Raw genomic sequence first — 16,075 nt, 5'->3', positions numbered from 1 at the left:
CAGGGTCAGCAGTCTAAATGTTCTAAGTATTTATTCTACCAAATGAGGAGATTTTATTAAAAGATTTTCCAAAAGCCAATTATAGAAATGCTTCTTTCTGACATTATAGGAACACATTCATTCTAGATCCCTGGGCAAGCAAGACAGGAAACTTTCACACTACTGCTCAAAAAATACTGATTTGAGTAAACTCAAAGTTCATATTGTACCGTATGTGTTTTCAACACATTCCAGTTTTGCTAAAAGATGCACAAATAATTACTCTCTAATGGGAAATGGCCTACTGCATAAGATAAAGTGAGCTTTAAGACAATAATTCAAAGAAACGATGTCTAAATGATACCATAAGTTCTAGGAGCTGACTCAACTAGATTATGATCTAATGGAAACCACTTTGCTGTACTAGTAACTTAATCTGTTTACTTTCTTTTTTTTCCCCCCTCAAACTGGCATCCAGAAGAGCAATTTTCTAAGATTTTAGTTGCCGCAGAATACCACCCTACTGACAGCATTACTTATTTACCATAAACCAGGACACTGTTGCTACCTACATTGACCAATATAAAAACATGACCATTGTGTAGCACAGGGATACCCTAGTGTGACAGAATAGTGTCAAAACCAAATCATCTCCACAGATTTGTGCACTTGGAGACACTAATTGAAACTTCTAGCCACAGGAAGAAAGAGTGTCTTTCAAAAACCTTTTGCCTCTTCAATACCATCACCACACCATAAATCTATCTAAACAATACATTCACAACTGGAACATCATATTAGCAACACACAATTGCAGAGTCACATGGAAGACAAAGGGCAATACTTACTACTCTCTGCATAATTCTATTTTATAGCAAGCCACTAAAATTGTGTTTGGCTAATGGTAAGCAGCAAGATAAAACGGGTAAGAAATTTCACTCAAGGATTATGAGATTACAGCACAACATCGAGAGAACAATCCAATTCATTTTAAAAACAGACAGATTAAAGTTTTATGACAAAACATGTTCAGCGACAGTTTCTAAAAGGCCAGGTTCCTACAGATACCCCCACCTCAAACAATATAGCACTATTGTCCCATTTATTAAGCCTTTCAGTAAGGAAAACTCACCGGTTCCGTTCCTTCCTTTGCTTGATTAGTTGAATGAGTTCTTTATCAAGGTATTCTTCTTCTGCCTCTTCTTTCTCTTCCTCTTTTCTGTCATGGGCATCAACATTGTCTTTGTGCAGCTGGCTGGAGATGTGCTTGGCGTACGCTGACAAACCCACCAGTGTCACCCTGCACACCCGGCATTCGTGGTTGCTGTCCCTAGGAAGAGAGGCAGAGGGGGGACTTTCAACCCTGCCAACAGGCATGGTAGGTACCTCTGGTCTTACTTTGTTTCCTCTGAATGTGCTTGCATTCAAAGCAACTGGGTTTTGCTCAGTATATTTAAGTTACTTGAATTCTCCGGCTTTTTCTTTCAAGGACTTGTTTTTTGATGGTCAGTTTTCAGAAGATTTTTTTCCAACAATCAAGAGGTAAAAGACTTGGTAATAAAGCTGCGTTAACTGGGGGAAGGAATTCTTCTTGAATTGTTGTACTCAAAATCATTTCAGAGGAAACATAGTGAGCGAGGAGGCAGAGTGGATGGCTTGCAGAGCTAGCAGGAGCTGCTCTGAAGCCCATCCATGGTGCCAGCTGCACTGGGCAGCCTGGTGACAGCTTCTACATTTAATCCTTGCCTTGAGCCTTCCCCCAGTGAAATTTAGAAAAGGGAGGAGGCAGCACATGGATACAGCCAATCCTGACACAACAGAACCTAAACTGGGACAGCTGAGACTGCTGCCTGGAATCCAAAGACTCCACAGCACAGTGAGTGATGGGAGGGTATCTTCAGTTCACTGCACTTTATTTGGTTCAAGTGTGCATGAGGTCTGCTTTCTACTTTAGACGACTTATCTTAAAAAATACAGAAATTATTTCAGCTGGAGGAAGCTGACAGCTGTGTCAGACAAATGGCTTTACTCATGTTTCAGTGAACACTGGATTAAGGTTACAACATTTTTTTAACTTTTTTTAAGAAATTCAGCTTTCTAAAATACCTTATTTGTTCTCCTGACAAATCCTTTCAGTACTCCACTGTTAAGGAAATACATTGTTAATAACAAACCTGAACAAGGAAAAATTGTTCACCAGTTAAAAAAGTGGGAAAAATCTTAATGAGAGCGCAGTCCACTACAAATAACTCAGCAGGACCAAGTTAGGACTCACTGCCTGCCTATACAGTGGTTTCTTCAATTTTGCCATATAACTCAGAAAGGCAGATCTGCTTATCCCCACAGCGCACTTAAGACCGAAGTCTTATATATATTATAATACCAACACACAGCTCACGACCGGGTCAAAAAATATGGAATCCATAAAGGAAAAAGGCAAACCTGAATCCCTGTTCTTTAGAGAAAAGTTAAAAATAAATTGAGAAAAAGATAAAAAGATGCATCTTCACTCAAAATATTAAGCCAACATCCTTACTGGAGTTGCTTAATAGAGTATCAGCAGGTATGTTTTATTTATTCTAGAAAACCGTGGTTTTCCTGCTAACACACCTAAGATATTTAACCAATGCAGTCATTCAGACACAGCTAGGGGTTTCTTTTTAAATAGAGTCATCAATAAAAATTACACTCTTTACATTTCATTTTGTGGTATGTTGCAGGCTAAATAATTTCAGATTAAACATTTGGACAAATTTCATTTACAAAGCCAACAGCTTACAAATTTAGCCTGTGTTTTCCAGACAACCTGCAAATCGGAAGTCGGCTTATAGCTGAAAAAGGTGCTCTTTTTACATAACATTCGACTTGAGTCGTAAGGACACTTCAAGGAGAAACATAATTCAGTGGTACTAATTACATTTTAGAAAACAACTCAGATCGTTCATAAGACCAATGTTTCAAATATTTCATACAAATTTCACTCTCATCTATAGACTAACTAAATAAATACAACATTTTACCTAACTTTGGACAAAGCCAGTGAGTTCACAGCTGGCATAAGGACAAAGAATTTGTTTCTGCCATTTCTAACTTGCGAATTACTAGTTAATAAACTGTGGTTCTTGTACCAGCTGAAAGTCTGGAAAGAAAAGACTTGAGTGGGTAATGATTAGAATTGTCTGTCTTGCTGTTAATCTATATGAACCTAAACCAAAACCAACACATTTTTTTCCTATATAAACAAATGCTTTAATTGAAAATGAATTGGCTGGGAGTTCAGATAGGGAATTTTGATTTCCTTCACTTCTTTCCTTCCCCTTTTCCCATTAATATCAGCTAGAACTGGGCACGCTCCAGGACACATGTTGATCATGTCTACACATTTCCTCACCATACAGAAACACCACACAATCTAAGTTGTTTAACAAGAAAGCCAAAAGCAGTTCGAAATAAAAAGGACAAAAGTATTTCCAGTGTGAAAACAACCAAGAGTTTTATTTACTGGATGTGTATGTCAGATGTTCCTTGACAAGAGCAATATTTCACTTTCAATTAAAACAAAAACACTAAAGCTTGACTCATTATACATCACATGGCATAAGACCTCAAGAAAAGGAGAAGAGCCTTAAAATGTTTCAGAAAATTATTATATCCCTTGAGATTACTAAGTTAACTTAAAAAGTGTAAAGTGTGAACCAATGTGTGTATTTCCTTTACCTCTTCCCTACAGGAAGTCTAAGAAGTGACTTCTAATTGGGTGTCAAATTTGAAGGTAGTGAGATGCTGATACTACAACTTAATGGTATTATCCTTTGTTACACAATTTGACCACACTCAACAAGGCTGTTGCTTGTGCTTCACAAGGCTGTAAGACACCTAAAGGACTTCAACTAAACTTAAATGGGATGAAGGAGGAAAAGCATGGGGGAAAAGAACAAGGCTGCTGCTGCACTGTGAAAATGAAGTTCATTATTCATTTTGAGAAAAAACAACTTCCATGCATTCTTCTGGAACAAATAATGAAGACAGTTACCTTAATAATAGAAAATGTAATGCTGGTGAAACAAATTTAATTCCAGTCTTATAGAAATGGAAAACCAAGAACTGTCAGATCCCTTGCAAGCCACTGTGGACACAATATATAACTTCTAGAAGTTATTGTTACCTTCAGGAGTCATTAACTAAAACCCAATAACTTACAAGGCGAGAAATAAGAGGCCAAAATATGTGAAATTTTAAGCTGTAATCCTCACCACTTTCTGTGATGAGGATCTCACAACCATTGTCAGAAGAAGAAAGTCCAGAACAGAAATGCTCTACAAGTCAGCTGACCAGAATCCCTAAATCAGTGTCTAGTGCTGGGGACGTTCTGGTTCCTGAGCAACCCCTCCCAGCTGTTCAGTAACAGAGCAAACCCTTTTCACACCCAACAGGATGGATATTGAATAACATGATGCGCTTGATTCCAGACACATTATCAGAATGTTGCTAGCTCCTAAGACCCAGTTGTGCAGGGCACTGCAGAGAAGAAAACAAAATGATCTGCGTTGTGTTTTGTGTTCTCTTCTTTAAAGTAAGTAGCTGATTTGGAACAACAACAATAAAAATCCCAAGAAGCACAGGGCTGAGCAAGAGATGGCAATGGCAGGGGAAAAAAGAGAAGGTGGGGAATGTGAGGACTTTATAATTTTTATGCCCTTCATCTTTATTGCAAAGCTCTTTTTATTTGAAAAACTGAAATAGCTTCCAAGAAGCTGCTTTTGTCCATTTTCTCAATGTGACACAATAACAACTTCGTTATTCTGGACAAATTGAAGATTTCCTGAATCCCACTAAAACAAACATAGTTTAACACACTGATAGTCCACATAGCCCCTGCCTGAAGACAGGCTGCTGATGGAGATTCTGAAGATGAAGTTCTCTTCCCAGTTTACTAACCTGTTGTAAAGCCCCAGATAAATTAATTTAATATTAAATGGAAGTACAAATCAGACAACAGAGGTTATTTACTGACAGTTAATACATACTTTGAGGTAAGCAGTATCTTTTTACTTATTGTCCTGCAATAAGGGTTATTTTCTATTTTAGAGAGACAATTTGAAATGTTAGCAGATATAAGTGGGCATACATATATTCCACAGATTTTCTGGAAGCCTTAACCTAAAAGTATATTAGGTTGCTCATTTAGATGAACTACAGCGATACTTAGCAATTATACACAACAGTAGTATAAAATATCGTACAGCTGGCTCAAACAAATGTCTTCAGCTGTGGCACACATGTAATACAATCTTGTACTCCAAATGTGGACACTTTTCTGCAGCTATATGTATGCTTTACTGAAGAGAAATGAATTGAAAACTTCCTGTAGCTTTGAAACATCATAAAACAAAACAGTTTAAGAGTTTTACTAGAATTCAAGCTGGCACAACTTAACTACATTGACGTTAGTATTCCACACCTCAAAGAGCTGAAAGAGGATCACTTCTTAGTCCTTTAAAAGGTGTTTAAAAGAGATATGCCACTTCCATATAAAGTTTGCGCTGTAAGACAATTAAAAATTAGTCTGTAGGTCAAATACTTAAGTGCAGACTATCTGATTTCTCTGGCTACCTCAAAACCCATACACCTGAAAGCACTTTGAAGTGCACTCTGGTTACACCATGATTCCATATTATCAGGATGATATTTGAATACCCCTTAACTCCCTCCTGCTTTCCAAAGGTTGCAAATAACACAAAGGAGAACAGAAGGAAAACACCATCCATCATGGTTAGGTCCCTTAACCAAACAACTGGACCAAGGTGGCAGAGGACAAGGCAGTCACTCAAGCAGATGCAGACTTCACATCCAAGATACCAGTCTTCTCACAGTGGTTTAAAAGATCAATAATGGTTTCTACATGACTAAAAACATTTTTAAAACATTTTTAAAAGGAAAATAACAGTGTTTATAATTCTGCCAAAGGCAGAATTCTAGTGCTTCCGAGAAACCAAGCATGAAACTGCCAAGACCTAAAAATCATGGTTTTTAATTTTATTTCACTGCCATCAAAGAAATACAGGAAAGCTTTCTTCCACATCACTGTCTGCCTCCTGAGTTTCCATGTTAAGAGAACACAGTCAGCTTTATCACAAGACACATAACTAAATGATGCATAAATATAAATTGTGCATTCAGCTTGTATGAAAAATAGGACATGAGATCTTCCAGAGAGTGACATATAAACTGCACAGAAAGGAAGGATGCAAGATTGTTCTCATACCTTCCCTTCAGGTTTTCAAGTTCTCTGTGGTGAAGCATGCTTCTCATGTGTTCTTCCATCTCCTTCAATATGGGGAAAAAAGTAAAATTGGTCAAAACAGAACAAAATGGTGTATATTTGAAAAGCTCACTTCTGAGAACTCTCCTGTGTCGCAGGGAGGCGTATCCAACTCCTGCAGTACTGCAGTAGTTGGCATTCCTGTCTCTATGACCGTGCAAGCACAAGTAGTCATACTCTCAGGAAGTCATATAATGTTACGTTTTTCCTGAGGAAGGACACACAGGAGTCATTACGATTCATCAGAAGAGGATGAGAATTCCAGGAGAAAGACAAACAGGACTGCATGTAGCAAAGCTTAATAGACGGATTTTTGACAAATAGCTGTCAATCATAATTTTAATTAAAAGTGTCATTGATACCACACTGCAGAATCATAGTACTTAAAACGCTGTTTTCCTGTGCAATCTCAGCAGGCCCTCTGTATTTGTATTATGACACAGCTGTTACTTCAACATCATATACTATTTTACTCTGCTAGATGCACTTCAGAAACTGAGATGTTAAGAGCAAAGGGCAAGCAACTTCTTCAACCTTGAAGAGTTGTATGAATTAATATATTGGTATTTGCAAGATATCCCTGTCCTATGTGGCTAAGCAATAGCAGAAGGTTCATTAAGAAACACTCAGTTTCAGTGCAGGCTTTGCATGATACACAGCACACAGAAGATGCACACCAAATTGACCTGATCTCCTCCTATGACAAGGTGACCCGCTCAGTGGATGAGGGAAAGGCTGTAGATCTTGTGTACCTGGACTTCAGTAAAGTCTTTGACACTGTTTTCCACAGTGTCTCCTGGAGAAGCTGGCAGCTCATGTCCTGTAGGGGTGTACTTGCCATGGGGTAAAGAACTGGCTGGATGGCCAGACCCAAAGAGTTGTGGTGAATGAAGACAAATCCAGTTGGCAGCCAGTCACGAGTGGTGTTCCCCAGGACTCAGTACTGGGGCCAGTTCTGTTTAATCTCTTTATCAATCATCTGGATGAGGGGATCGAGTGCACTCTCAGTAAGTTTGCAGAATACACCAAGTTGGATGGGAGTGTTGATCTGCTGCAGGGTAGGAAGGCCATACAGAGGGATCTGGACCAGCTGGATCATTGGGCTGAGGCCAATTGTACGAGTTTCAACAAGGCCGAGTGCCGGATCCTGCACTTGGGTCACAACAACCCCAGGCAGCGCTACAGGCTCAGGGAAGAGTGGCTGGAAAGCTGCCTGGTGGAAAAGGACCTGGGGATGTTGATGGACAGCCAGCTGAACATGAGCCAGCAGTGTGCCCAGGTGGCCAAAAGGCCAACAGCATCCTTGTAGTCACTAGGGAAGCGACCGTCCCACTTTAGTTGGCACTGGTGAGGTCGCACCTCGAATCCTGTGTTCAGTTTTGGGGCTTCTCACCACAGGAAAGACACTGAGGTGCTGGAGAGAGTCCAGAGAAGGGCAACAAAGCTATTGAGGGGTCTGGAGCACAAGTCTGATGAGGAACAGCTGAGGGAACTGGGTTTGTTTAACCTGGAGAAAAGGAGGCCAAGGGGCAACCTTATTTCTGTCTACAACTACCCGAAAGGAGGTTGTAGCATGGAGGGTGTTGGTCTCTTCTCCCAAGTAGCAAGTGACAGGATGAGAGGAAATGGCCTCAAGTTGCCCCAGGGGAGGTTCAGATTGGATATTAGGAAAAATTTGTTCACGGTAAGGGTTGTCAGGCACTGGAACAGGCTGCCCAGGAAAGTGGTTGAGTCACCATCCCTGAAGGTACTTAAAAGTCACATAGATGAGGTTCTTAGGGACATGGTTTAGAGGTGAACTTGACAGTGTTAGGTTAACGGTTGGACTCAATGATCTTTAAGGTCTTTTCCAACCAAAAAACTATGATTAATGAAACCACATGCTCTGCTGCATAATTCCACATTCTCCTTCCATACAGAAACACATATCTCCCAAAAGGAATAAAAAAATTTGTGTATTACAGTACTATTAACATAGCACAAATTATAGCCAAATGAATTTGAGTACTTTTCACAACAGTATAAAAAATTCAAAGGCCTCAATATTTTTAATATTCAGAATCAAACATACTACACAGTTCAAGAAATATACTCTAAAGCACATGCAAATATATATTTGATTTGTGAGATACCCAGATTAATAATATTCCTGATAGAGGGAAAAGCCCTCATACAATTTTAAAATGGAAGCATTTCTTACATGCATTTTAGAGTAGTATCTTTATATTAGTATCTACTGACAGATGTAAAGCACTAATTATTTACCTTTTTTGAGTTGTAGACAATGTGACATAATATGCATTTTCGTTCTCGAACCATGCTTATTACTCTGGAAAGACCTTACCCCCTACCTGCAAATAAAAATAATTTAATAAGAACCAACATTGAGGATTTTTTTTTTTTTTCCATTACTCTGTTTTAGCAAGAAAAGTAAAAATAAGTTACTATTCCTGAAAAAATGTGTGCTGCGTTTTTTTAAGAGAATACATACCTCTTATGCATTATCAATATTTTTCAAAAAAAGATAAGGTGGTTCTGAATAGTCATAAAAAATGCCATAATAAAAAGTCAACTTCCCTTTCTTTCTGTAGCAATCCTCTCAGCGACTCAAATCAGATTAACAAAACACTTTTCAACTAGGATGATGAGATGGAGACAAGGAATTGGGGAAACCAACCAGGGCAAACTCAGACCTTTACTTTGGTATACAGGGCAACCCAAGTAAGAGATTTGTAAGGCCCTAAGGGAAAAAAAAAACAAACAAAAAACAACTAAAGCCATTCTTGACATTAAAGACCACCAGACTTCAAGGTTTATCAGCCCATTTATACAGCATAAAATAAAGTCTAAAGTTATTTAAATTCAGTATTTTTCTTATTAACCTCTGTAAGAACTATGCATATGCATGTACTGAAATACTCAAATTAGACAATATTAAGATACATTCTCTAATTGAATCATTAATAAAAGCTATTGATTTTCATTAATTATTCCCAACAGTACAATATTATTCAAAACTTTACACCAGAATATTAAACATCTTAACACTAATCTACTTAAGACTTGCATATACGCAAATGAAAGCAGCAGTAGGTCAAATTAAATGCCATATGTGTTTTACAACAATGTTTAATCCATAAGGAGAGTAATTCAATTAGAGAGGTACATAACAGTGTAGTCTATAATACAAAGATGGACATGTCTGCATAAGTAACAGGGTACAATCTTTTCCTTCTTCTTTCTCTTAAAAAAGACACTAAAATGCAGAATGATCAGGTATCGTAGTAATTTTTATCAGCTTGGCAGAGGTATTTCCTCACCCTAAAGTTTAAATGCCTAGTTTACTACTACGCATTTTTATATCTCCGGACAAAAAGACAAATCCTTCCAAGCTTTGCTATCTTACATTAGTCAACTTCAGAGATAACTTAGGTAATACCATCAAACTTAACCTACAAGAGACTTCTTCAACAGCTCATCTCCACAGCTTATCCTACAAAGTTAATTCTAATTATTTACCATCACCTTTCTGTATTAAGGCCACCAAACCCTCCAAATCTGGTACTGACTACAAGGTGCAAGCAAAGGGCAAGAACTGGATTTTTACCAAACCCAGATTACCCACTGGTAAAGCAGCTCTGACATTCAGTGGTATTGTCCAACTGTCAACAACAAAATAAGGAAAAACCACTCCCACTCTCTTTCCAAAACGTAGTTCTTTGAAAAATAACTCTTTTCTTCCAGATCTGCATGTCCATTTACAGTTAACTTATGCATCAGCATCTGTCCAGCCTAAAGGGGAATGACCTGAAAGTTGCAATAGTCCTTTCACCTTTAGACAACAGAGAAAACAGTTTCTTCCCTAAAAAAAAAAAATGCCACATCATCATACCAAAACAAACACACTTAAAACACAACAGGAGATTCAATCATCTTCTTATGTTCCCCATCCAGCATTCCTAAGGTGCCATTCTTGATCTCACTGAAATACCTGAGAGTGTTTAAATATGCGTTCTCTAGCCTTATCACATACGTACCTGATGTAATTGAATCATTAGTAACAGCTATTTATTTTAACAAATCACCCTCAACAAAGACACAATATCATTCAGAACTTTGCACCAGCCTAGGTCATACACATCATGCATATAAATCCATATGATATCTGTAATGTGCATGCAAAAGCACCTGCCTTCATGGAAGGTCAGAACACAGAAGTTTTGGAACAAGATATTTTGCAATCATCTGAAGCCATATATAAAGAGTATAACTTGTTTCTAAACATATTTAAACTGATACAGTAGCTAAGGAAAATTTAAGCTAAAATTAGTAGAGATAGAAAACAAGTTATTTCAGCTTCATGTTTTTCCAGTAGGCTATTAGGTGAGTATAGGAGCACATCATCAACACACTGTTTATACACAGATCTGTGCAGCTGCAGCTCAACAGATCTAAGAGACTTATTTATGATTATACACAAGTGACAAAGGTTTAGATGCCCCCCGAACACAGGAGAGCTGTTTTAATGTGATTAATATGAAGTTACTCCTGAAAAGCAACGGTGCTAATCCTTGCACCAATTTCAGGTATTTCCTTCTGCATTAAAATATTATCTACTCCCCCAACATTCTTCACTAGCACTACTTTGTAGTTTAGCAGTATAATTCCCTACATGTGTTCAGGATCTTGTTCAAGATTACTCAAGTATTTACAGAATTCATTCTGCACAAGGGTGAAACAGCAGTATGGGACTTAAAGCAGGAAAAGCAGGCCAGTAAAGTGTGGTGACTTACTGACACCAATTAGCTCATCACATTGAAGAGTTTTCACAAGTAAAGTTAACATTACACCTGTTTTAGCTAATTAAAATATATAGCAACTATACACGATTACAGGAAGAGTTTTAGGCTAACTGCCCAATCAACTGGGCATTACTTATGACAGAGTACTAAAAATACTAATGGAATTCAAATGCTATTGGATGTTACTATGAAAAGTAAAACTTTCACCTCCACATAGAGAAGCCCTTAAAGGCAAGGCCTCAGAAGTACAGAGATTTAGTAGGTGCTACAGGGGCTGGGAGAAGACAGACCCACATTCTATTTCCAGAACACCTCTTGAATTACTGTCTATATAGAGATAAACCACTTCCCTTTATCCTTCGCTTTCTCCCAAATCCTTCTATGAAACCCAAGGCTCCCTTTAATGAAGTACTCCAATTTCACTGTAATAGAACTTTCACAAACTACTTTAAAAAACATTATAAATTCAAGGTATTCCCTCATTCACTATGCAACAGTGACAAGAACCAGACGGCTTTCGAGCCATGTAGTCAGTAATGGCATTTCATCTCCTCATACACTGGTCTGTTCAATCACAAAACTTTCATACCGAGAAATGTCAGAAACAGAGCTTTCTCTACATAAAGGTAGGCATATTTGAAATCTTAACAAAAAAAAAAACACCATACTTTAAACATTCAAGCTTTTATCAGATTTGACAGTTTGTGGTTTTGAAATCACTAACCTGCTGCATAGCATACGAAATTACTTCTTATGGGATGGTAATAAGAAAATGCACTGCTCTAAAAAATTAGCAAACTGCAAGCAAATATAAGGTTTTGCCAAAAAGACCACACCACCATATAAAAGTGAAACATGTCAATGGCAAAATGCAAAGCCTTCAAAACAAATGAGATGTTATAACAACTTTCTATTTTGAGGGAATGTAACTATTCAGTGGGTGATTTTTTGTTTGTTTTAAAGTGAAGAGATGCATTTTACAACTATTTGAAGTAAACACAACTTGCCTATAGCCTGCACCTGCCTAGAGCTTGGAAACACCACAGTTTTAATTAACTTAAGCAAGTCTGCTACAGAGATTTTGGAGAACACTTCTCACAAGTAAAAATAGTCTACAAAGAAAATGAGGCATTAGACTACTTCCTGCTGCAACATTCATTTGTCCACAGTTATTCAGCCTTACCGGATAACATACATTAAAAATGTACGTCAAGGTTAAATCTGTTACAGACCAGTGGCTGAACACTCTGACTATATAAAGCCACAAGTGCCATGGAGTGGGGCGGACAGCCTAGCATTCCAGCTGCCTGGAAATCCTCAGGAGGCCTCACAGAGATCAGTAGTGCTGGCCCATCTAAAGGCCTGCCTAAATGCTGCGTGTCCCTGCAGTGAGCAGTGGAAACTCTACACTTGACAAGAAAAGGAGTCTAGAAGTTCACAGTGGCAGAATGCTCTGCAGCAACACACTCCTGAGCAACTCACAGGGATGTCGTTCCTATTGCTTTAGTGACTTCTCTCCTGCAGCAACCGACAGCACATGTCCTGTTGGGCTGGAAAAGTCATACAGCTGTCAAAGACACAGGAGAGAAGAGCAGAGAAGAAAGAAGCAACTCACCACAAAGTGCCTTCATTAAATCTTTAGTTGGCTAATGGGAGGATACAAGGTCAATTTGACTTGGAGAGAAGCCTATTGATCAGAAGAATTAGGAATGGATGTGTATTTAGGCCCTGGAAAGCATTTAAACAACCACTGCTAGGCTAGACCACATTTAGTTTGATTATTGGAATAAATTATTTTGCTAATCTGCCCAGAAGTCTGGTCTCTTTGCGAGAAAACTTGAAGAACCCCATACAGGCCTTTGAAAGTTGTATCCAACCACCTATTGTGATAAATGAATGCTACAAAGCAGTAACAATTGCTAATCTAACCAAATAATGTTTTGTTAAAGCCTAGCAATAGACAGATGTTCTTAGGGAAAATTTTTATGTCTGTAAAACCATCAAAACCCTGCATCACTCTGAGAATGCTGTACAAAACCAAGTAATTCACCAAAACAAGACAGAGGCCTATGCTCAAATTTCATCACCTCAAGCAGAATTTACATGGATTAAGGCACTGACATACCAAGACTAACTTTCCTTCCCAGATTCACTGCCCTTGAGGCATCTAAATTCAATATGCATCACCTTACTAGACTATAACTTTACCAATTACCCTAACAGCACTTCTGGGCATATGCAGGAGGCACCTTAACCTTCCTACTGAGACACTGACCTGGGCAACTCAACCTGATCAACAGCCAGGAACTTCAGGACTTACTGAAGTTAAGTCACAACTAACAGCATTATTCTCCTCTAGCACACTGCTATGCACTGTGCAAACTACTCTGTGGTTACAGGGGCATTTTTTAACATGGCAAAGGAGATAACTGTATTACAGGCCAACATTTAAAATATTTGCATGACAAGCAAGACTTTTAAGGTAAATTCCTCCCTCTTTTCCAAGATCTAACTTTATCCCCATGATAGACTGAGGGTATTCTAGACCCCTCAGCATTGAAAGAGCACCACTGCACAACAAATGTTATATTTGGGCAGCTGAGCGCTCTACTATTTTAACATTGAGTCAAAAGGAAAGAAGAGTTATTTCACAGATCAAAGAGCTTTAAGTTCCTGTTAAAAATAGCAAAGTTGAAACAATTAACCACCCTAGAAGATATCCAGCAGAAACTGCATGCTATACCACAAGTACAGCTGGCTTTTTATAACACAATATACAGGAAAGGTATACTGGAGATAAGGAGATTGTAGAGAAATACCTTACACAAACAGACCAGCTCACAGTCCACAGTAACATCTGGCATGAACACAGAGTTTTCAATGATATCCATCTTTACTTCAGGTAAATATAAGGATTTGGTACAGACCAGAAGAATATATATGCCTTAAGTCATAATCAAACTGCATCTTCTAATTCCCTATATATAAGCAATGCTAATAAATTCCTAATAGCCAAACTAAGTTTTCCTTGGTGTAATCTGAGATAATAAATCCTCTCTGGTGGAAGTACATACCTTATTGCTGTCTTACTTGTGACAGCTTTTTATCCAGAAGATCCAGAGATATACACTGTCTTCATTGGAATGGAGAGCTGCTCAGCATCATTGCTGTATGCTGTCATTCTGGACACCTAAAATCCATAAACCTAGAAAGCTCCTGTTTTCCCCTATACTCCCAGTTTGATTTTAGACATATGCAAACCCTTTTTCTTCACATGTTTTCCTCAAACACCATATTTCCTGTGCCTATTAAAATTCCTGTTCCTCTTTCCAAATTGTCCACAACACTCTTAAAGAAATGTCCATGGTACTCCAGCTAAGACCCCTACCAGCACCCTCTGGAGAGGGGCATTGTCTTTGTACCCCTACTACCATTACAGCCTCAAACATAATTGCTAATGATTGAGACAAAGTCTTATTAAGAATGATTCGCAGTATGTGGGACAAATGATCTACCCAATTTAAATACTTCTGTGACTTACAAAAGAACTCACGTCAGCTTATTCTGATAACCTTGTGTCACTTCATAAAAGGTCTTCCACAAACAGAAATACCTGCCACTTAATTTTAAATTTATTTTCATAACATCTGGCTGTATCTTTTTTTCCTTACCTAGGGTATTTAAGCTTCTAATACACCTCACAGGTATGCATACTATGTCTCTTTTGCCGATTGGAAGTTAAGAACTCAGAAAACAAATCAAAACAGACTACTCTATACATCCCACCTATTGCAGTCCCACAGAAGTGGGTACCTGACCTTGGCAAAATGACGCAGACTCCCTTAAGAAGGATCTACATAGATGCAAGAGAGGGCATGTAGAAGAGCACTCAGTCAGTCATCGGGCTGCTTCTACTGATGCAGTCACTATGGAGTATTGAGAACCACTGGAGAGTGATTTGAGGCACTCAAATCAAGGTAGTCAGGTCACACAGTGTATGGAGCTTTGGTGCCAACTAAAGTTAAGGATTCCAAACATTAAGACAGCAGTCACTAATGACCTGGCAATAGAAATACAGGGACCTGTCTGAATTCTTACACCTACATAAGACAGACAGTTTGTCCCAGCTGAATATTAAGGGCTCTGTCAACTTGGGATTAAAATGTAAAACAGTCTAGGACTAGAGGAGAAAATTCCCTTACACTACAAACACAAAAAACATTTTTATAGAAACAAATAAGTTATTTGTAATGCATAGTATCCTCTTATTTTCCTATAATCACCTTAAGTCAGATAACATCTCAAATATCATAACACCATCTGGTGGCAGGGTTCACAGAAGATGATTATCAGATGTTAAAAAGAATTATATCAATTTAAATTTTATTCCGATGAAATTTAAATTTTATTCCAGATACCTTATTGATTTTATCTTTATAAGATAAAGTGGAAAAATATCTCAATTTTACCCATATTAGGTTAACTACAGGTCTTAGAATCCCTGTACACAATTTGGATAGGTATTTATAGGACAGGGCTGCTGTTATTCTTTGTACTGGATATCAGCACCCTGCATGAATTAAGATGCATTTAGTTGACATCTCTTCAAGTAAGTGACATTTATGAACATCTAGGCTAGAAGTTACCTGAAGCCTAGGCACAGTGACTCAGGTAACAGACTAACATAGTTTGGCTAAAACCAATTATTTGTTCTGAACTGAAAACACAGAACCTATTTAACAAACTTTACATTAAAAAAAAAAAATAGTATCAGTCAATGGTGAAACACATGTAGTGATGCACATGCAGTTACCTTTTACTGCTAGTCCAACTGAAGTCAAATAAGGACAAAAAAAACCAACAAATGACACAGTTCCCTTTAACAGAAGAGACTTCATGATAGGAATTTATTTTCCAAGGTAAGAAGTTACAAAGTCACATTGCATTGGTCTGTAAAACCTGCAAACTCAAA

General features: G+C 38.1%; 1 protein-coding gene across 4 annotated transcripts in view; it reads right to left on the bottom strand.

Moving 5' to 3' along the window:
* The window catches only part of ZNF106 (zinc finger protein 106), a 41,800-nt gene that overhangs the window by 24,438 nt on the left and 1,287 nt on the right, over positions 1 to 16,075 (bottom strand). For 3 of the 4 annotated variants that reach the window (XR_014184532.1, XM_082057460.1, XM_082057461.1), the window contains exons 2-4: positions 8,567 to 8,652; positions 6,245 to 6,306; positions 1,112 to 1,309 (exon numbers count right to left, since the gene is read on the bottom strand). Coding sequence is in view for 3 of the 4 variants with exons in the window: in XM_082057460.1 (XP_081913586.1) it covers positions 1,112 to 1,309; positions 6,245 to 6,306; positions 8,567 to 8,620 (314 nt within the window). In the remaining variant the exon portion in view is untranslated. Of the gene's footprint in view, positions 1 to 1,111; positions 1,310 to 6,244; positions 6,307 to 6,987; positions 7,122 to 8,566; positions 8,653 to 16,075 lie in introns of those variants that run through there. The other variant, XM_082057462.1, reaches the window with a different exon arrangement.

The sequence above is a fragment of the Streptopelia decaocto genome, assembly GCF_964273445.1.
Source record: "Streptopelia decaocto genome assembly, chromosome: 7".
NCBI classification, from domain to species: Eukaryota; Metazoa; Chordata; class Aves; order Columbiformes; family Columbidae; genus Streptopelia; species Streptopelia decaocto.
The sequence above is the reverse complement of the archived record's forward strand: the minus strand, read 5'-3'. Positions and strand labels throughout refer to the sequence as shown.